This window comes from Oncorhynchus mykiss, chromosome 19, assembly GCF_013265735.2.
Source record: "Oncorhynchus mykiss isolate Arlee chromosome 19, USDA_OmykA_1.1, whole genome shotgun sequence".
NCBI lineage: Eukaryota > Metazoa > Chordata > Actinopteri > Salmoniformes > Salmonidae > Oncorhynchus > Oncorhynchus mykiss.
In genome coordinates this window covers 39,162,242-39,183,214 of record NC_048583.1, presented here as the reverse complement: position 1 = coordinate 39,183,214, position 20,973 = coordinate 39,162,242, and the positions used below count along the sequence as shown (strand labels likewise).

Sequence of the window (20,973 nt, the reverse complement as noted above, 5' to 3'; positions counted from 1 at the left end):
GCAATCGCCATCATACTGCACACTGCCCTAACCCATCTGGACAAGAGGAATACTTATGTAAGAATGCTGTTCATCAATTACAGCTCAGCATGTAACACCATAGTACCCTCCAAACTCGTGATTATGCTCGAGACCCTGGGTCTCGACCCCGCCCTGTGCAACTGGGTCTTGGACTTCCTGACGAGCCACCCCCAGGTGGTGAGGGTAGGTAACAACATCTCCAGCCCGCTGATCCTCAACACTGGGTCCCCACAAGGGTGCGTTCTCAGCCCTCTCCTGTACTCCCTGGCCATGCACGCCTCCAACTCAATCATCAAGTTTGCAGAAGACACTACCATGGCAGGCTTGATTATCAACAACGACTTGACGGTCTACAGGGAGGAGGTGAGGGCCCTCGGAGTGTGGTGTCAGGACAATAACCTCACACTCAATGTCAACAAAACAAAGGAGATGATCGTGGACTTCAGGAAACAGCAGAGGGAGCAGCCCCCTATCCACATTGATGGGACAGTAGTGGAGAGGGTGGAAAGTTTTAAGTTCCTCGGCGTACAAATCACAGACAAATTGAAATAGTCCACCCACACAGACAGCGTGGTGAAGAAGGCGCAGCAATCTCAGGAGGCTGAAGAAATTCAGCTTGTCACCAAAAACACACAAACTTTCACAGATGCACAATCGAGAGCATCCTGTCGGGCTGTATCAACCCCTGGTACGGCAGCTGCTCCGCCCATAACCATAAGGCTCTCCAGAGGGTGGTGAGGTCTGCACAACGTATCACCGGGTGCAAACTATCTGCCCTCCAGGACACCTACACCACCCAATGTCACAGGAAGGTAAAAAAAATCATCAAGGACAACAACCACCCGAGCCACTGCCTGTTCACCCCGCTATCATCCAGATGGTGAGGTCAGTACAGGTGCATCAAAGCGGGGACCAAGAAACTGAAAAACAGCTTCTATCTCAAGGCCATCAGACTGTTAAACAGCCATCACTAACATTGAGTGGCTGCTGTCAACATACTGACTCAACTCCAGCCACTTTAATAATGGAAAAATTGATGTAATAAATGTATCACTAGCCACTTTAAACAATGCCACTTTATATTATGTTTACATACCCTACATTACTCATCTCATATGTACAGTGCATTGCGAAAGTATTCGGCCCCCTTGAACTTTGCAACCTTTTGCCACATTTCAGGCTTCAAACATAAAGATATAAAACTGTATTTTTTTTGTGAAGAATCAACAACAAGTGGGACACAATCATGAAGTGGAACGACATTTATTGGATATTTCAAACTTTTTTAACAAATCAAAAACTGAAAAATTGGGTGTGCAAAATTATTCAGCCCCTTTACTTTCAGTGCAGCAAACTCTCTCCAGAAGTTCAGTGAGGATCTCTGAATGATCCAATGTTGACCTAAATGACTAATGATGATAAATACAATCCACCTGTGTGTAATCAAGTCTCCGTATAAATGCACCTGCACTGTGATAGTCTCAGAGGTCCGTTAAAAGCGCAGAGAGCATCATGAAGAACAAGGAACACACCAGGCAGGTCCGAGATACTGTTGTGAAGAAGTTTAAAGCCGGATTTGGATACAAAAAGATTTCCCAAGCTTTAAACATCCCAAGGAGCACTGTGCAAGCGATAATATTGAAATGGAAGGAGTATCAGACCACTGCAAATCTACCAAGACCTGGCCGTCCCTCTAAACTTTCAGCTCATACAAGGAGAAGACTGATCAGAGATGCAGCCAAGAGGCCCATGATCACTCTGGATGAACTGCAGAGATCTACAGCTGAGGTGGGAGACTCTGTCCATAGGACAACAATCAGTCGTATATTGCACAAATCTGGCCTTTATGGAAGAGTGGCAAGAAGAAAGCCATTTCTTAATGATATCCATAAAAAGTGTCGTTTAAAGTTTGCCACAAGCCACCTGGGAGACACACCAAACATGTGGAAGAAGGTGCTCTGGTCAGATGAAACCAAAATTGAACTTTTTGGCAACAATGCAAAACGTTATGTTTGGCGTAAAAGCAACACAGCTGAACACACCATCCCCACTGTCAAACATGGTGGTGGCAGCATCATGGTTTGGGCCTGCTTTTCTTCAGCAGGGACAGGGAAGATGGTTAAAATTGATAGGAAGATGTATGGAGCCAAATACAGGACCATTCTGGAAGAAAACCTGATGGAGTCTGCAAAAGACCTGAGACTGGGACGGAGATTTGTCTTCCAACAAGACAATGATCCAAAACATAAAGCAAAATCTACAATGGAATGGTTCAAAAATAAACATATCCAGGTGTTAGAATGGCCAAGTCAAAGTCCAGACCTGAATCCAATCGAGAATCTGTGGAAAGAACTGAAAACTGCTGTTCACAAATGCTCTCCATCCAACCTCACTGAGCTCGAGCTGTTTTGCAAGGAGGAATGGGAAAAAATTTCAGTCTCTCGATGTGCAAAACTGATAGAGACATACCCCAAGCGACTTACAGCTGTAATCGCAGCAAAAGGTGGCGCTACAAAGTATTAACTTAAGGGGGCTGAATAATTTTGCACGCCCAATTTTTCAGTTTTTGATTTGTTAAAAAAGTTTGAAATATCCAATAAATGTCGTTCCACTTCATGATTGTGTCCCACTTGTTGTTGATTCTTCACAAAAAAATACAGTTTTATATCTTTATGTTTGAAGCCTGAAATGTGGCAAAAGGTCGCAAAGTTCAAGGGGGCCGAATACTTTCGCAATGCACTGTACATACTGTACGCTTGTGTGTATAAGGTAGTTGTTGTGAAATTGTTAGGTTAGATTACTTAGATATTACTGCATGGTCGGAACTAGAAGCACAAGCATTTCCCTACACTCACATTAACATCTGCTAACCATGTGTATGTGACAAATAAAATGTGATTTGATTCGACACAACAGTGGTAGGACTGACCACCGACAACGACGAGACAGCCATTAGGGAGGAGGTCAGAGACCTGGCCGTGTGGTACCAGGACAACAACCTCTCCCTCAACGTGATCAAGACAAAGGAGATGATTGTGGACAACAGGAATAAGAGGACCGAGCATGCCCCCATTCCCATCGACGGGGCTGCAGTGGAGCAGGTTGAGAGTTTCAAGTTCTTTGGTGTCCACATCACCAACAAACTAACATGGTCCAAGCACACCAAGAGTCGTGAAGAGGGCAGGACAAAACCTATTCCCCCTTAGGAGACTGAAAAGATTTGGCATGGGTCCTCAGATCCTCAAAAGGTTCGACAGCTGCACCATCGAGAGCATCCTGACTGGTTGCATCACTACCTGGTATGGCAACTGCTCTGCCTCTGACCACAAGGCACTACAGAAGGTAGTGTGAATGGCCTAGTACATCACTGGGGCCAAGCTTCCTGCCATCCAGGACCTCTATACCAGGCGGTGTCTGAGGAAGGCCCTAAAAATTGTCAAAGACCCCAGCCACCCCAGTCATAGACTGTTCTCTCTGCTACCGCATGGCAAGCGGTACCGGAGCGCCAAGTCTAAGTACAAGAGGCTTCTAAACAGCTTCTACCCCCAAGCCATAAGACTACTGAACATCTTATCAAATGGCTTACCAGACTATTTGCATTGCCCCCCCCCCTATACTCTGTTATCATCTATGCAAAGTCACTTTAATAATTCTACCTACATATACATATTACCTCAACTAACCTGTGCCCCTGCACATTGACTCTATACCAGTATCCCCCCCCCCACATATAGTCTTGCTATTGTTATTCTACTGCTGCTCTTTAATTACTTGATACTTTTATTTCTTATTCTTATCCGGATTTTTTAAAACTGCATTGTTGGTTAGTGGCTCGTAAGTAAGCATTTCACTGTAAGGTCTACTACACCTGTTGTATTCGGGACATGTGACTAATACAATTTTATTTGACATTTTATTTGATTTTTACTTATAAACAAAATATCTTTATCTGAGCAATTATATTAGTATAAAATAATATTAAGCATACAATATGGCTTAGTATTTGTATTATTTATTACAGGTGTAACAGTACCGAATGTGTATATATCCAAAATTAAAAACACTAAGCCTATAGTCTATGCCTATACTGCATTGTATGCCGAGTAAATCTGTGCAAAAAAAACATTGTAGTCTATTCCATTAAAACAACTAGAATCCTATGCGCACGTTGTAATCAAAACAGTAATCTTAATTTGCACATTTCAAACTATCCTTTTGTGAGGCGCAGCCGGGAACTAGTTCTCTACCAAGGCGAATGGTGGGGTTGATAAACCAGAATTGGAGGATCCTCCATCATCGTTTAAATCTCCAGTTTGGGAACATTTCGGCTTCCCAGTAGAATCATTTTTTTTATTGAACTTAGTAGGAAATCAACTAACTGTATTGAATTTATTAGAACATTCATTCATTTGACCAAGATGATAATAAGACATGAACAAAATGCTTAAGTGATTTGTATTTTCCTTCAACTTTCTGAAAAGGCAACAGCGTGGAAATGCCCCTGTCTGTGTGTGTTTGTCTGCCACTATGTAGCTGTTAGCGATGATGCCAATGACAACCGTCTTTTGGTAGATGTAAAGGCTTTCCTAAAAACCTTCTCAACTAAAGTGGAACTGACAGCATTTTAGCAACATGAAATCTTTAAAAAAAAAATTTTAAACAAGCTAGCACATTTTCACACATTCATAGAATGTTTGGGAATGACGTAGAGCAAGGCATTTGTGAAAATTATTGCGCAATATAGAGTGGGAAAGTGGCAGTGAGTTTGGACAATTAATAGACACAGCAGTTTTATATATTTTGGGTTAGTTTCATGTCTTTTGCCAAAACAAAAATGTACTACAGTAAGTATTGGCATTTCATTTTCCCGCAGTACCAAAACCGAACGTGGACCCAAAACCACAATACAGACCGAACAGTGAGATTGAAGAAACAATTACACCCCTATTATTTATTTAATACAGTCATTTTTTGCTCATCTCTTTTAAGTGTGGCAATAATTTGGGACGTTACTATACATAACATTCCCATTTGGAAGACCAAAGACTTCTTTCAGATTAGACTGTTTCCAACCATTAAACCTGTTCCAAGAGCGGATGGGGCACCTGAGATATTGATAAGGGTGGTGTCCATCTTGCCTCCCTTGCCAGGTACAAAGCTCTCAATGAAGGTGGGTCCTCCGGTGCGTCTCATTCTGGACAGGCTGACCTTGACAAACTCCAGGTTGATGCTGAGGGAATCCTTCCTCCCAGTCACAGAGGACGGCTCCTCATCCACTGTACCTTAAAGGAAAGAACAGATATGAGAGGAGACTTCATAGCGCTGTTATAATGCAACACACTGACGGATGGAAGTCTGAACAACCCTGTATCACTATGAGGCATGCTGTACAGTGAGGTTGGTAGACTACACTGCAATTATAATGCACAGGAATAAAACTAGGCTTTAGAATATATGAATACATTTTCAGGATGATAAACTTTCACCACACTTTTCCATACCTAGAGGTCCTGGGCCTGGGGGCAGCCCTGTGACGGCAGACTTCTGTTTCCCTGCACCGTAGGGGTGGAACACGTAGAGAGAGAAGTCTGACATGCAGGCGGTGAAGCTGAGCCCTGAGGAGTTGCTGGGGGGGGAGGTGAGGTCTGACTGGCTGCTGCTGTGACGGGTCCGGCCCAGAGGGCTACCGAGAGATGGGGAGGGACCTGGAGGTTAGATCAAAGAGGTGTTATATTATGGACTAGATAGATTTAGAAAATGAAATGCAGCCACTCACACATCTATAGGTTGCTTTACAGGTGCATTGCTATCCATACCTCCTTTCATAGGGGGCGGTTTGAGGATGTGTTGGCTCGGGGGGGTGGAGGAGGGTGGGTGTGGGCTGTCGGTAGGTTGGGTGCTGGATGGAATCTCCATTTCACCGCGATTAGAGGAGAATACCAGGTCTAGAGATGGTAATTTCAGCATACATTCTACTCTGGACATGGGCAAGCAGCTGAAGCGGATCTGAGAGGGCTAGAGACATGGAGTCAGATTATAAAACTTTTGTGTGTGGGGTCTCAGGGTCTGGACATTGTGACAGCAAAACATACTCATTTAAAACACTCATATTGTACAATGGTGAACAGAGTGACATGAGCTTTGCGAGCCATAGTAAGGTGGGCAATTTGAGGTAGGTTACCTGTACTCTCACGTAGACCACCACGTCCACAGGGAAGGAGGAGTAGGCAGAGGTGGAGGAAACCAGGGAGGTGGTGGACTCCTCCAGGGGATCCACTGGCTCAAACTGGCCTATGTCCTCCTCCTGGGAGTTCACAGCTGAGACACACACAGACAAAACAGGGTCAGATTTGAGCAACGGTCTAGTATGTTGTTGGTCATTTAGGCCCAGCAACCCCATTCTAACCATCTCTCTCCCACGGCAAACAGGCGATGGATTTGCAATTAAATGACCCTACATACCAGTGTAGTTCCTTTCCACAGTGGTGATTGGAATGGTCTCCAAAGCTTTCTCCAGGAAGTCCAGAAGACAAGGGCTGATGACCATCTCCTCTGGGAGGGTCTGAAGGGCCACCCAGGCGTACAGCTTGGCTGTCTTCACCCCACCACTACCCTTGCCTTTGGCTGCAGAGGACACATGATCTGAGTTTGACAGGGTCACACAAAGCTTCACTACTTACACCAACATTGGTAATTACAATATGCTGTGTTTAGTGTGACCCATTACCTAACTAGTGATGGACTGAAACACATAGTGGGACAAACTTATCAAATGTTCTTTCATTTACAGAACTTTCTGGTTCCACCTTTTATGTTTTCTTTCATCTGGAGAATAACAGTTTTTAATAAAACAGCCCCTTTATCTATCCACCCACTACGTGTCTGAAACAAAATTATTACATTAATTATTCTTAAAACATTCCAACACAGAAATGCCAATCGTCTTCAACATTCACAGATCAAAGCCTTGGACACGACTACACAAGCATGCATTACATTGATTGGGTGGGTTGATTGAGGATGTCTATGGCCATGATGGAGATGTGGCGCGTTACTGTAGGTCAACACAGAAGGTGAAAGGGCATGCAAGTAATAATGAGAGCTCTCAGTACCTGATGGTAGAGGTGGGGGTGGGGGAGGAAGGAGCGTGTTAGTCTTGCTTTGGGCAGCATTGGGAGGGTTGTGAGGGCCGCTATCTTTCATACCATACAGCTTGGACTCTTTGGAGAGGGTGCGGGGGAGGGAGGATCCTCGCGAGGCATTGGGTGACTCAGTCTTCATGGTCTTGGAGTTGTAGTGCAACTGGGGTTGGAGGAAATAGAAAAATGGTTACTAAGGATGTGCAACATTCCTTTTCAAGACAATTTAATATGTATCTACATACATGGGCTCCGATACGATACAGGAACGATAGGTTGAAGTTTGAAACGGCACGATGCGGTCTGATTAGAGGAACGAATCGGTGAGATTCGGTTCAATGTGATTCGATGCACTAACATTAGTTGCATAAACATTCATTTTCCATTCTAAATTAAATCTGCTGCTGATGGAGCTCATGAGCTGAAACTGTCTGAGCGGATTTGTCGTGTGTGTGTGTGTGTGTGCGCTTTTCACACACACAACAGTGTCTAGGGTTTTTCAAGAATAGTGCAACAAACAAAAAACATCCAGTCAGCGGCAGTCCTGTGGGCGCAATACATCAGTGGTGTGCAGAACAGCATCTTGGAACGCACAACTTGTAGATTCATGTCACGGATTGGCTACGACCACACTGGGTTCTACTCCTACGAGCTAAAACCAAGAAGATGTGGGCGGCTCAAGTGGGCACACAATCACCAACTGGTGGACAATTGAGGAGTGGAAAAACTTTGCCTCGTTCAATGAATCCCAGTTCCTGTAGCATCATGCTGATGGCAGAGTCAGAATTTGGCTTAAGCAGCATTAGTCCATGGCCCTACCTACCTGGTGTCAACGGTACAGGCTGGTGGCGGTGGTTTAATAGTGGGGGAATGTTTTCCTGTAGTTGTGGCTATTTAACATGATAAATGACTAAAGTGGGCTATTCAGCAGCCTGATGGTCTGGGGGTAGGTAGAAGCTATTAGCCAGACTGGTCCTGTACTACCCACGTCTGAGTGATGGAAGTGGGGCAAACAGGCTGTGGCCCAGGTCCCTGATGATCTTCTTGGCCTTCCTGCGACACCTGGTGTTGTATGCAATGTTCCCTCAATTTTCTTTCATGACTGAGCAAATTTGAACGTTTGGAAAATTCTGTGCAACTTCCACCGTGCGTTTACTGTGAACACTGAGGCTGTACCCACTAAGTTAGTTTTAAAAGTGGTCAAGTAGGCTACTGTGGCTATTTGATCATAATGTAGGCCTACCAGAGTGGTCTACCATCTTAAACAATGGAGAAAATGCATCCCATAACATTTTAACATGGAAATAGCTGTTCTGTCGTTCAGCCTACAGTTGCAGCCAATGTGTGGTGTTCAAGCTAGGCCTACATTCCATGAGACGTTAGAAAAAACCTGCAGGGCTTGACATGAACCTGTTTATCCACTTGTCCTTTAGACAAGCAGGTGACTGAAAATGTTGTTGTGTTGTTTGATGCATCATTATTCCCATATCATTATTACAGAGAATCAGACAAATTATTCTACCCTGTGCCAATTGGCTACTTAGCTTATTCAAGCCTGTCTCAAAATACAACACTGCCCATTTAAGACAAATAGCAAATCACTCCCCCATTGCTGTCTACAAATAATCTATAACTGGGATAATAACTCACTAACTAGCACACACGCGCTACATGTAGCTCTCGCTTTGATCTCAAAACAAGGGCATCTACTCATGACCACTCATGCTGTAAAACAGTCCATTCATTTAATTGTTATTTATTTAACCAGGTAAGTTCTCATTTACAACTGCGACCTGGCCAAGATAAAGCAAAACAGTGCAACAAAAAAAAACACAGAGTTACACATGAACAAACATACAGTCAATAACACAAAAGAAAAGAAAAATAGAAACATCTATGTACATTGTGGGCAAATGTAGAAGAGTAGGGAGGTAGGCAATAAATCGGTCCTAGAGGTGAAAATAATTACAATTTAGCATTAATACTGGAGTGATAGATGTGCAGATGATGATGTGCAAGTAGAGATACTGGGGTGCAAAAGAGCAAGAGGGTAAGTAATAATATGGGGAAGAGGTAGTCGGGTGTGCTATTTACAGATTGCCTATGTACAGGTACAGTGATCGGTAAGCTGCTCAGACAGCTGATGCTTAAAGTTAGAGAGGGAGATATAAGACTCCAGTTTCAGAGATTCGTTCCAGACATTGGCAGCAGAGAACTGGAAGGAAAGGCGGCCAAATTAAGTGTTGGCTTTGAGGATGACCAGTGCGATGTACCTGCTGGAGTGCGTGCTACGGGTGGGTGTTGCTATGGTGACCAGTGAGCTGAGATAAGGCGGGGCTTTACCTAGCAAAGACTTATAGATGACCTGGAGCCAGTGGGCTTGGCGACAGATATGTGGTGAGGGTCAGCCAACGAGAGCATACAGGTCGCAGTGGTGGGTAGTATATTTTTATTTAATTATTTTTTTTAACCTTTATTTAACTAGGCAAGATAGTTAACAACACATTCTTATTTTCAACAACGGCCTAGGAACAGTGGGTTAACAGCCTTGTTCAGGGGCAGAACGACAGATTTTTACCTTGTCAGCTTGGGGATTCGCTTTTGCAACCTTTTGGTTACTAGTCCAATGCTCTAACCACTAGGCTACCTGCCGCCCCAATATTGGGCTTTGGTGATAAAAAGGATAGACTATATCCAGTTTGCTGAGTAGAGTGTTTGCCAAAGTCAAGGATCGGTAGGATAGTCAGTTTTTACGAGGGTATGTTTAGCAGCGTGAGTGAAGGAGGCTTTGATATGAAATAGGAAGCCAATTCTAGATGTAATTTTGGATTGGAGATGTTTAATGTGAGTCTGGAAGGAGAGTTTACAGTCTAACCAGACACCTAGTTATTTGTAGTTGTCCACATATTCTAAGTCAGAACCGTCCAGAGTAGTGATGCTAGTCGGGCGGGAGGATGCGGGCAGCAATCAGTTGAAAACAGAGAAAAGAGTTGACCCGAGAATTGAACCATGTGGCACCCCCATAGAAACTGCCAGAAGTCTCGACAACAGGCCCCCCGATTTGACACACTGAACTCTATCTGAGAAGTAGTTGGTGAACCAGGCGAGGCAGTCATTTTTAGAAGCCAAGGCTACTGAGTCTGCCGATAAGAATGCGGTGGTTGACAGAGTCGAAAGCCATGGCCAGGTCGATGAAGACGGCTGCACAGTACTGTCTTTTATCAATGGCAGTTATATCGTTTAGGACCTTGAGCATGGCTGAGGTGCACCCATGACCAGCTCAGAAACCAGATTGCATAGTGGAGAAGGTACGGTGGGATTCGAAATGGTCGGTAATCTGTTTATTAACTTGGCTTTTGAAAATTTTAGAAAGGCAGGGCAGGATGGATAAAGGGCTATAACAGTTTGGGTCTAGAGTGTCTCCCCCTTTGAAGAGGGGGATGACCGCAGCAGCTTTCCAATCTTTGGGGATCTCAGATGACACGAAAGAGAGGTTGAACAGGCTAGTAATAGGGGTTGCAACTATTTCGGCAGATAATGTTAGAAAGAGAGGGTCCAGATTGTCGAGCCCAGCTGATTTGTAGGGATCCAGATTTTGCAGTTCTTTCAGAACATCAGCTGTCTGGATTGGGGTGAATGAGAAGCGGGGGGGAGGTGCTGTGGGCAGCTGGGGGGAGGTGCTCTTATTCTCCATGGACAGTTTCCCAAAACTTTTTGGAATTAGTTTTACAGAAAGCAAATTTATTTTTGAAAAAGCTAGCCTTAGCTTTCCTAACTGACTGAGTATATTTGTTCCTGACTTCCATGAAAGGTTGCATATTCGATGCTAATGCAAAACGCCACAGGATGTTTTTGTGCTGGTCAAGGGCAATCACGTCTGGGGTGAACCAAGGGCTATATCTATTTCTGGTTCTACATTTTTTGAACGGGGCATGCTTATTCTATAACAAGCGGCAACGGTGAGAGACTTGTTTCTCTTGTACAGAGAGTAAAAGGAGCAGGTTTCTGGGCGCGGAAGAATAGATATTGTCAAGTTCAAAGTGAATGGCACAGATCCATATATGGCAATGGTCTATTTACATATAGGCCTGCTGCAGCTTTGATTGGTTATGGCGCACCGGTTTGTGTAGTGTATAGGCCTGAGTCGTGCCTGTCAATGCAATAGAATTCAACCCCGATGCGTTCTGCCTACAACAAAATCTCTTGCATAGTTCATTTTGCATACTAAGTCTTGCATAGTTCGTTTAGTTTTGGTATGTTGCATTGATTGTGGCTAATATTGCATTGATTCGATCACAATTTCCACAGAAGAAGGAAACGTTCAGTGTTAACTAACGGGGAAAACTCTAGAATGTTGAGAGAAATTCAATGTCGTGTTTCTCTGCGTTTGCTGATATTTCTTCTGTGCCGCTTAGAGGGAGCATTGGTTGTAGGTGTCCTGGAGGGCAGGCAGTGTGCTCCCAATGGTGTGTTCGGCTGAGCATACCACCCTCTGTAGTGCCTTGTGGTCAGCGGCGGTGGATTTGCCGTATGTGTTCGATTGTGCTCCTGTAGAACACTGTGAGGGTCCTTGGGACAGGCCACATTTTCTCAGCCTCTTGAGGTTGAATAGTCGCTGTCGTGAAGGCAGTTTATACAATTTTAAAAACATCACAATACATTCACTGATTTCACAACACACTGTGTGCCCTCAGGCCCCTACTCCACCACTACCACATATGGGTGTTCAAGCTGTGCGCCAGTAGTTCAAACAGAGAGCTCGGTGCATTCAACATGTCAATACCTCTCATGAATACATGTAGCGATGAAGTCAATCTCTCCTCCACTTTGAGCCAGGAGAGATTGACATGCATATTATTAATATTAGCTCTCTGTGTACATCAAGGGCCAGCCGTGCTTCCCTGTTCTGAGCCAAGTCCTTTTTTGTGGCACTTGACAACACGACTGAACAGTAGTCCAGGTGTGACAAACCTAGGGCCTGTAGGACCTGCCTTGTTGATAGTGCTGTTAAGGCAGAGCAGCACATTATTATGGACATACTTCTCCAGATCTTAGCTACTGTTGTATCAATATATTTTGACCATGACAGTTTACAATCCAGGGTTACTCCAAGCAGTTTAGTCACCTCAACTTGCTCAATTTCCACATTATTTATTACAAGATTTAGTTGAGGTTTAGGGTTCAGTGAATGATTTGTCCAAAATACAATGCTTTTAGTTTAGAAATATTTAGGACTAACATTCCTTGCCACCCACTCTGAAACTAACTACAATTCTTTGTTAAGTGTTGCAGTCATTTCAGTCGCTGTTGTAGCTGACATGTATAGTGTTGAGTCATGCGCATACATACATGTCTGTGTGGTTTGACCATTTCAGCTCCTCGAAGATGTGTATGCCGAGGAACTTTTTGACCGTCTCCATGTCGGCCTCGTTGATGAAGATGGGGGTGTGCCCAGTTTGACAGTGCGCATTTTACTAGGCTACTGATATTGCCTGGGGTTGTTCGCCATGCAAAATGACTTGCAGATAAATGATCTACTGTCAATGCAGTTACATGCTTAGTTCGATGCTAAAGGAGAGGATGTATCAGTTGTCACAAAAGTTGAGGTACAGTATTTTCGGAAGGTAGGAAAAAAAGTAAACCGGTTCAGAATGTTTAATTGATTTTCTGACCGATGCAAACTATATTTGGATTAGTTTGGGGTCCAGCGGAACGATGATCTTGTATTTTAAACATTTGAATCAGGGACCGATGCGTATGGGGAAACATTATATTCCTAAATAGTTACGTATCAGAATCGTTTAAATCATCAATGGCAATATAGTTCCTACCATTTAATGCATCATATTGATGGGTCATCGTTTAAACACATTATTTATACCATGCTATAGATAGGATAACAGTAATGGAGTGAAAGCAAATGAACTGACCTTGACATCCACTCCCGGAATGTAAAAGACAGTGGTCTCCAGATCACTGGATTTGGTCTGCAGAGAGGAAGGCACCTTCTTCCCGGCCAGGAGGTGGGTGGTTGAGGTGTAAGTGGGCTGGAGCTTCTTCTTCTTGGGTGGAGACTCCTGGTCCAGACTCCTGGAGCTGCGGTCACAACTCCTACAGTACAGGAGGATAAATAGCTTTCTAGAAACTTTGGTAACACTTCATCCTTAAGAGTCTAACCCGGGAGTGGGGGAGGGGGATACTAAGCTAACATATGGAATGGTTTTAAGATGGTCATACCAAGGATCATTTGGCTATTTGATTTTGAATTGTATGACCCCGTTAGGGATAAACAAATATTATTTGATGAAACATTGAATTTGACCTTAAATAACAGATTCATAAATGGAAAAACAGTAAAAAGAATCAATCAATGGGAAGTTTGTTTTAAAGTAAACCTTCCACCGCAGGTGTGGTGGATTGAGACGCAGCCCATGCATATCTCTAGCTTAAACAGATGGATTTTGATAGAGATTTTTTATTATGCTAATTCGATTTCTGTGGCGGGCACGGGCATTGACTCAAGGGGGTTAACTTAAAGTCTGCAGGTATAATACTTTATGATTTGTCTAGGTTATAATAAGGCATAAGTTATTAAATAGTTAGAAGATCCCTAGGGTTCAGGTGCCGTACCTTCTGAAGGAGACATCCTCGTGCTCGGGCTGCTGCGTGGTGGGGTGCAGGACACACTTGCCACTGTCAATCTCCACACGCACGTCCAGCTCAAAGTCAATGTTCCTCTCAGTGACTGAGCTCATGAGGCTGCGGTTGGTGGGTGTGCTGGGCCAGCGCTCACTGAACATCTGGCTGACAGCGGCGAAGCCTGATGGTTTTCTGTGTGGTGGTTGGCTGTGATAGCAGAACAAACGGGGGTCGTGTTTAGTAGGCAGGAAAATGTAAAAAAAAAAAAGAAATTGCATGCTTTTTAGTCTAGTAGTAGGTTTAATATGGGTCTGGGAACCGGCCAAACAAAGACGAGAGAGAGGTGGAAAGGGGAGGGGGGATAACTCACACAGTCCTCCTGAAGTAGCTGGATGACCTCTCGCGGTCAAACTCTTCCTCCTTGTCGGAGTCCTCTGAGGAAGAGGAGGAGAGCTCGTCACGCCGCATGTCGTCGTGCTGGAAGGGAATGCCAGGTGAGAAGACGGCGGGGGTTGCAGGGGCACTGAACACTGAGTGGGGTCCTTCGCTAACAGATGGGAAATGATGAAGGTGATGAAGATGATGATGGAGTGGCTCGTCAATGGTGATGGATAACAGGTCCATTTCTGTCTCCTCTGGAAACTTCAGCAGAGAACATATGGGAGGGGTTGAGAGGGGGACAGTTAGACTCTTTTAATTAGAAAAGGTCAACATTTTGAAAGTGCTCTAAACTCTGTAGCAGATAACATCCTTTTCAAAGTATCTGTATGTTTGTGTAGTAATACATTTGTAACGATTTGTTATAATTGCCAATACACAATGTGCGTTACAGTCATAATCTACTCCAGCTTGGCATCTTCAAAAACATTTTTTAAACATGGCCAATATCATGGCTATTGCTAGATGTAATGTACATAACTAGAGGCTACAATGTCCTGTAATACAGACTGCTATGTGCTTGACGTTTTTTCATGCAGTGCTCTGGGAGAAGACAGAGGAAAGAGATATGGAGTCAGAGATGAAGAGGATGAAGTGAAGGATGTTAGGATGAAGACACCTGGGCAGAAAGAAGCTGCACGACAACGTCTTCTCTTAGGACAGTGGATGAAGCGGATCAACTCCCAAAACAAAAAACATTGCAACCCCTCACAAAGGACAGTATAGCCATAAACAACCACTGTCCTGAGCAGTTTGCATAAAGTAGACATTTTCAAAAAGTAAAGGAGGAAACCTCAATGTTTCCACTAGTCACAGCTTTGAGGCACAATTATTCTGAGGCTGGCCAAGCTAATGGTCTAGAGTTTAAGGCTCAGAGGCTCTATACATCCTAAAAGTCTTAAATCATAGCTACTAGGGTTGGCATAGCTGCTGCAGTTAGAAAAGGAGATCTGTGATTGAAAGAAGTTGATTTGGAGCGACATGGAATTTAATAACAGGATGCGTGTGTGTGAATCAATGGCACATTGAAATATAATCTTAAACATTCAGTATATACATGTACAGCATAATATGCAGGCATACTACTACCGGCAGGGTAGCCTAGTGGTTAGAGCGTTGGACTACTAACCGGAAGGTTGCAAGTTCAAATCGTTCTGCCCCTGAACAGGCAGTTAAACCCACTGTTCCTAGGCCGTCATTGAAAATAAGAATTTGTCCTTAACTGACTAGGTAAATAAATACACATATACACAAGTCTAACCATATCTACAGAGCCGCAATATCGCCGATGACGTAGCCATGCGGCGAATAATTACAGTTTTCTTTGAAACACATAATCAGATGCAATGGCTGGTATTAAGAGCATATTACTCCCTACTAACCATATTGCCATTTGAGTTGTATTGTAAGTGCATGAAAAAATATTAGCTCAAGTGCACTTGACTTGTTGATCTCTTGCTACTGAAGATGGTATGGCATGCATCAATCCAACATACATGAAAATCAAGCATTGATTGATACTACTAGCCTTCTTCTCATCATCCTGTTTTGAATTTCCATGTTTTCAAACAAATCAGTCGTTGACATTTTATTAGAAGAAGAGGAAGAAGTGGAAGACGAAGAAGCGGAAGAAGAAGGTTCTTTTTTGATTTTCATTTGTTTGCGATTGCTTTTGGTTGTTTTACAAATACCTTGAAGACCTCTCCTGGACTGACTGGTCGGTTTGTAGAGTCCTGATTATTAATCTTCAGTTGAACAGAAAGAGAACAATGGAATCCATCCAAAAAATGAAAGCATAGCAACATGTTCAAGAGGGGATTTTGCACTCAAAAGAATAATCCACTCCAAAACTATTGTAATTTGTGTTTTGCGTCATCATGACAATGTGGCAAGTCACAATTTGCTTTTTTGAAAGTCCATCATCTTGAAAACTTGACTGCTCACATGCAAAACATTTTGGGACTGTATCAACAGTGGACTAATGAAAAAAATACTAGATTGTTTTTGAGTGGATTATTTCTTTAACTCTCCTTCAAGCTACAAGCAAGCTGAAAAGCTAACACTTAGCTTCCGCTGACATATCAGAGCGTTTCCACAATGTTTAGACACACACAGTCTCAGGTCAAGAGGCCTGTCATAGTGTTAAACAGGAGGATGAAATGATGCCCTAACTAAATAAAACGCTGTGCAACTGCCATTTTGGAGAATCCTATTGTTATTAACTACCATTGTCGTCATTCTATACATTACCGCGTCCTGGATGTTGAAGGTAACTCTTGGTCCAGGGGAGGATGCATCTACTCTGATGTCCGGCAAGTCATCTACGTCTCCTATTCTGGAACTGAGCAGGAAATTAGGAAAAATAATCCAACCCATTGGAATTTCAATTCAATTCCCAATCCTGACTTTACTGAATTGATACAGAATTGACCCATAGCCTGCTAGGTTTCAACTGCAGACAAGGAATGATCTTACAGTACCTTTGGCGTTCCATCCTTTTAAGTGGAGGCCTCCCTGCTGCTGTAGAGATGCTCTTGGAACGGTTATAGCTGGGTTTGTATCCCAGACCCCACTTGTCCTTTAGAGATGCAGCCTGATGGAGAAGCATACAAACAAGTGATCAGGGTTTATCAGTGCTGGTGTTCTTTCCATTTAAATTGAGATGTATGGAGTTGTAAGTTGCAGGATTTACAAATGGATTTCAAATAAAGACTCCCACAGTCCAGAAGTATTAAGCCCAGCAAAAGGGGGGTAAGTAAGTGCGTAGTGGTCTCACCCTCATGCTGGAGCGGCGTAGTTTCTTGCGGACATCTCTCCTGATGTCGTTGACGGCCACAGACTCCAGCTGCTGGTAGCGCTGGATCTCCTGGTTAATTGTGCCCTCACTCGCTCCCAATTTCCTGTGAAAGGAGAACATACAGTATACATTACATGAAATGGAGATGAGTGATCTGACTTCAAGGATTGATCCTTGGGTTTGGTGTTTGACAATAACTCTTACTTGAGGTCATCAATGACTTTGGCCTGCTCGTTCAGCTCTCTGATGTCCACTATTCTTTTGTTTAACTTCCCTCTTCTTGGATCTAAGATCTGGTTGCCCACTGCCGCCTGCCGCCTGAGGTCTATGGTCTCCTGTGGAGTATAAAGGACAAATTACAACCTGCAATTCACATATTACACCACATAATGTTTATGTATTTTTATAACAATCACCACAATTAAATAACCTAAATTAGATTACACCTCCAACCTGGGTTATTCACACCACAAAACTAACTAATAATTAATTATTACACCAAAGTTACACAGCCACATTTTACATTTTAATCATTTATCCAGAGCGACTTACAGTTAGTGCATTCATCTTAAGATAACTAGGTGAAAGAACCACATATCACAGGCATAGAAAGTAAAATTTTCCTCAGTTAGGTAGCCATCAGTAGAGTCAGGGAGGAGGGTGGGGTCAAAGTGACGAGGAGGATTATTTAAGATACTGTTTGCTCTGCCGTCCTAGCTTCAGGGTGAAGCTGGTTCCACAATTTGGACAGAGAAGGACAGGACAGAGAAGACTGGGCTGAGCGAGAGCTGCCCTCCCATAGGGTGGGCCAAGAGACCTGAGGTGGCAGAGCGGAGTGCTCAGGTTGGGGTGTAGGGTTTGAGCATATTGAAGGTAGGGAGGGGCAGTTCCACTTGCTGTTCCTTAGGTAAGCGCCATGGTCTTGTAGTGGATGCGAGCTTCGACTGGAAGCCAGTGGAGTGTGCGGAGGAGCGGATTGACATGAGAGTACTTGGGGAAGGTTGAAAACCAGGCGGGCTGCAGCGTTCTGGATGAGTTGCAGGGTTTTGAAGGCACAAGAGGGGAGCCCAGCCAACAGTGAGTTGCAGTAGCCCAGACAGGAGAGGAGACGTGCCTGGATTAGGACCTGAGTCGCTTCCTGTGTGAGGTAGGGTCATACTCTACAGATGTTGTAGAATCTGCATGAATCTGTAGGAGCGAAACACTGCTTTGATGTTTGCAGAGAACGACAGGGTGTTGTCCAGGGTCATGCCAAGGTTATTTGCACTCTGGGAGTGCGACACTGTGGAGTTGTCAACCGTGATGGAGTTGCGGTCTTTGAGCGGGCAGGCCTTCCCCGGGAGGAAGAGCATCACCGTCTTGTCGAGGTTGTGGTGATGGGCAGACATCCAAGTTGAGATATCTGCCAGGCACGCAGAGATGCGTGTCACCACTTGGGTGTCAGAAGGGGGGGAAGGAGAAAAGTAGTTGAGTGTCTTCAGCATAGCAATGATAGGAGAGACCATGTGAGGATATGACGGAGCCGAGTGACTTGGTGTATAGAAAGAAGAGGGCCAAGAACCAAGCCCTGGGGGACACCAGTAGTGAGAGTGCGTGGTGTAGACACAGATCCTCTTCATGTCACCTGGTAAGAGTGGCCTGCCAAGTAGGATGCAATCCAAGAGTGTGCAGAGCCTGAGACGCCCAGCCCTGAGAGGGTGGAGAGGGGGATCTGATGGTTCACGGTGTCAAAGGCAGCGGATAGATCTAGGAGGATGAAAACAGAAGAGAGAGAGTCAGCTTTGGCAGTGCGGAGAGCCTCCATGACACAGAGAAGAGCAGTCTCGGTTGAGTGACCCGTCTTGAAGGTTAGTGTCAAGAAGATTGTTCTGAGAGAGAGATAACGAGAAAGCACTCTCAAGTGTTTTGGAAAGAAAAGAAGGGATACAGGTCAATCGTTTTTGACGTCAGATGAGTCGTGTGTTGGTTTCTTGAGGAGGGGAGCGACTTGGGCAATTTTTAAGTTAGAGGGGACGCAGCCAGTGGACAGGGATGAGTTGTTGAGGGAAGTTCCCAGAGATGGTCTGGAGATGGGTGGAGGGGATGGGGTCGAGCGGGCAGATTTTCGGGCAGCCAGACCTCACTAGTCGCAGGATTTCATCTGGAGAGAGAGGGGAGAAAGAGATCAAGATGCAGGGTAGTTCTGTGTGAGTGAGACCAGTGGACTTAATAGGCTGAGTGATGTCGTCAATCTTCTTTTCAAAGTGGTTGACAAAGTCGTTCGCAGAGAGGAAGGGGGTGGGGGTGGAGGAGAAGGTGGAAAAGAGTTGACCAGGGTTAGAGGCAGAAGCTTGACATTTTGAGTGGTAGAAAGCTTTAGCAGCGGATACAGAGGAAGAGAAGGTAGAGAGGAGGGAGTGACAGGACGATAGGTCCTCCATTTAAACTTAGCTGTCTGCTGCCCTGTTCTGTAAACTCGTAATGAGTCACTCAGCCAGGGAGCAGGTGGGGAGAGCTGAGCCAGACGGGAGGAAAGGGGACAGTGTGAGTCATTGGATGTGGAAAGGGAGGAGAGTAGGGTCGAAGCGGCAGAATCAGGAGGAAGGAGGGAGAAAGATTCACCACCTTAGTCACATCTTATACTCACACCAATTATCATGTTATACACATACATAAACAGCAGAAAAATATGTGAAATGAAAGTCACCATCCCCATAATACTAGAGACCTTTGGGACCGATTGGTAACCCAATTCTCAGATGAGGGAGTTAACACAACATGTGTAACCAGGTGAAAAGAGAACTAGAAGAGCCTAAACCCCAAAGAGTCAATTGCTAAGTGACCATATTATTTTTTGCCATAGGGATGAGCATGGTTATTCGAATATCTGAACATACGCTAGTTTTTGAATACTTGCGAGAGTATTCATAAACATAATAATAAATCATAGTCCTATTTTAACAATGAAAAGGCGTTATTAAAATGAAATAAAAGTATTTAAGTGACATTGCTACACACAAGGATATACCATGACATTTGACATTCTTAATTCAATAAAAACACATACTGTAGTCTACATGGGGTTTGTTGTTATTGTCAGCCAATCAAAGTGGCACTAGTCAGTGGCTCCATGTGTAGTAGCAAGCAGCGTTGGAGATCTCTAATCAACACAAAATGGAATTGAAATTACATAATTAAGTTAGCTAAATGAGAAGTAGTAGGCTACAAGGAGCAACCATCGGCAATCATTAATCTGAATTAAGGACAGGAAGTGCAGCAAAATAGCCTCAATTTCTGCATGAAAGCAGAGCGGCACCTCTCCCCCAAGCCACGCAGGTTATGTATTTACATGCATTTCAACTATCCAGATATCCCCCAAAAATGTTATGATATTATTCTAATTGTGAACTTGATATTATTTGAATTGTGCCCATCCCTAGTTTGCCGTTAGTTTGTTCTCCAAATACACAATTGCTACGAGCCCTCTGATATTATCACAATTCATTGAGTCACTTAGCAATTGAAATCCATTCTGCAGCTTGAAATCTGGACCATAAAGCCTTAATGTTACCCGTAGCGTGATTAACGTGCCTAGAAGGTAGGACAATAGAGAGTGGGGCAGTTGAGGATGGGCTACAGTACATACACATCCCCAGGATAGGGGTCTGGGAGCCCTGGCCATGTTCCCTCTGGACGGGGGAAGAGCATAGTCGTTTAGGTAGTCGCCTGGTACCGAGACACTCTGGACACTGGGGCTTTTCAGGCCCAGGATGCTGTTTACCAGCCGTGTCCTGAACGTGAGCCTAGGGCTGCTGCACTCTCCCTCTGGGCTCCCCTGCAATCAACGGGATGGATACGCCCAAGGCAAGGTTCAACTGGGTGCATGGACTAAGCAGCTTGGATAGCTTTTAGTGCTGTCACAGTGGTTGTAATGGGTTGAACAGACATGCAGTCTTGACA

General features: G+C 44.2%; 1 protein-coding gene across 14 annotated transcripts in view; it reads right to left on the bottom strand.

The window, feature by feature from the left end:
* Nucleotides 1-20,973, bottom strand: part of LOC110497798 (transmembrane protein KIAA1109 homolog) — a 128,876-nt gene that overhangs the window by 17,997 nt on the left and 89,906 nt on the right. For 5 of the 14 annotated variants that reach the window (XM_021574170.2, XM_036954761.1, XM_036954758.1 and 2 more), the window contains 15 exons: nucleotides 20,660-20,848; nucleotides 17,239-17,369; nucleotides 17,014-17,137; nucleotides 16,718-16,830; nucleotides 16,488-16,578; nucleotides 15,929-15,982; nucleotides 14,170-14,441; nucleotides 13,791-14,006; nucleotides 13,091-13,271; nucleotides 7,134-7,323; nucleotides 6,484-6,663; nucleotides 6,203-6,339; nucleotides 5,838-6,036; nucleotides 5,523-5,726; nucleotides 5,127-5,303 (listed from right to left, as the gene is read on the bottom strand). In XM_021574170.2, coding sequence (XP_021429845.2) covers nucleotides 5,127-5,303; nucleotides 5,523-5,726; nucleotides 5,838-6,036; nucleotides 6,203-6,339; nucleotides 6,484-6,663; nucleotides 7,134-7,323; nucleotides 13,091-13,271; nucleotides 13,791-14,006; nucleotides 14,170-14,441; nucleotides 15,929-15,982; nucleotides 16,488-16,578; nucleotides 16,718-16,830; nucleotides 17,014-17,137; nucleotides 17,239-17,369; nucleotides 20,660-20,848 — 2,458 coding nt within the window. The remainder of the gene's footprint in view (nucleotides 1-5,126; nucleotides 5,304-5,522; nucleotides 5,727-5,837; nucleotides 6,037-6,202; nucleotides 6,340-6,483; nucleotides 6,664-7,133; nucleotides 7,324-13,090; nucleotides 13,272-13,790; nucleotides 14,007-14,169; nucleotides 14,442-15,928; nucleotides 15,983-16,487; nucleotides 16,579-16,717; nucleotides 16,831-17,013; nucleotides 17,138-17,238; nucleotides 17,370-20,659; nucleotides 20,849-20,973) is intronic. The other 9 variants (XM_036954757.1, XM_036954759.1, XM_036954763.1 and 6 more) reach the window with 9 other exon arrangements.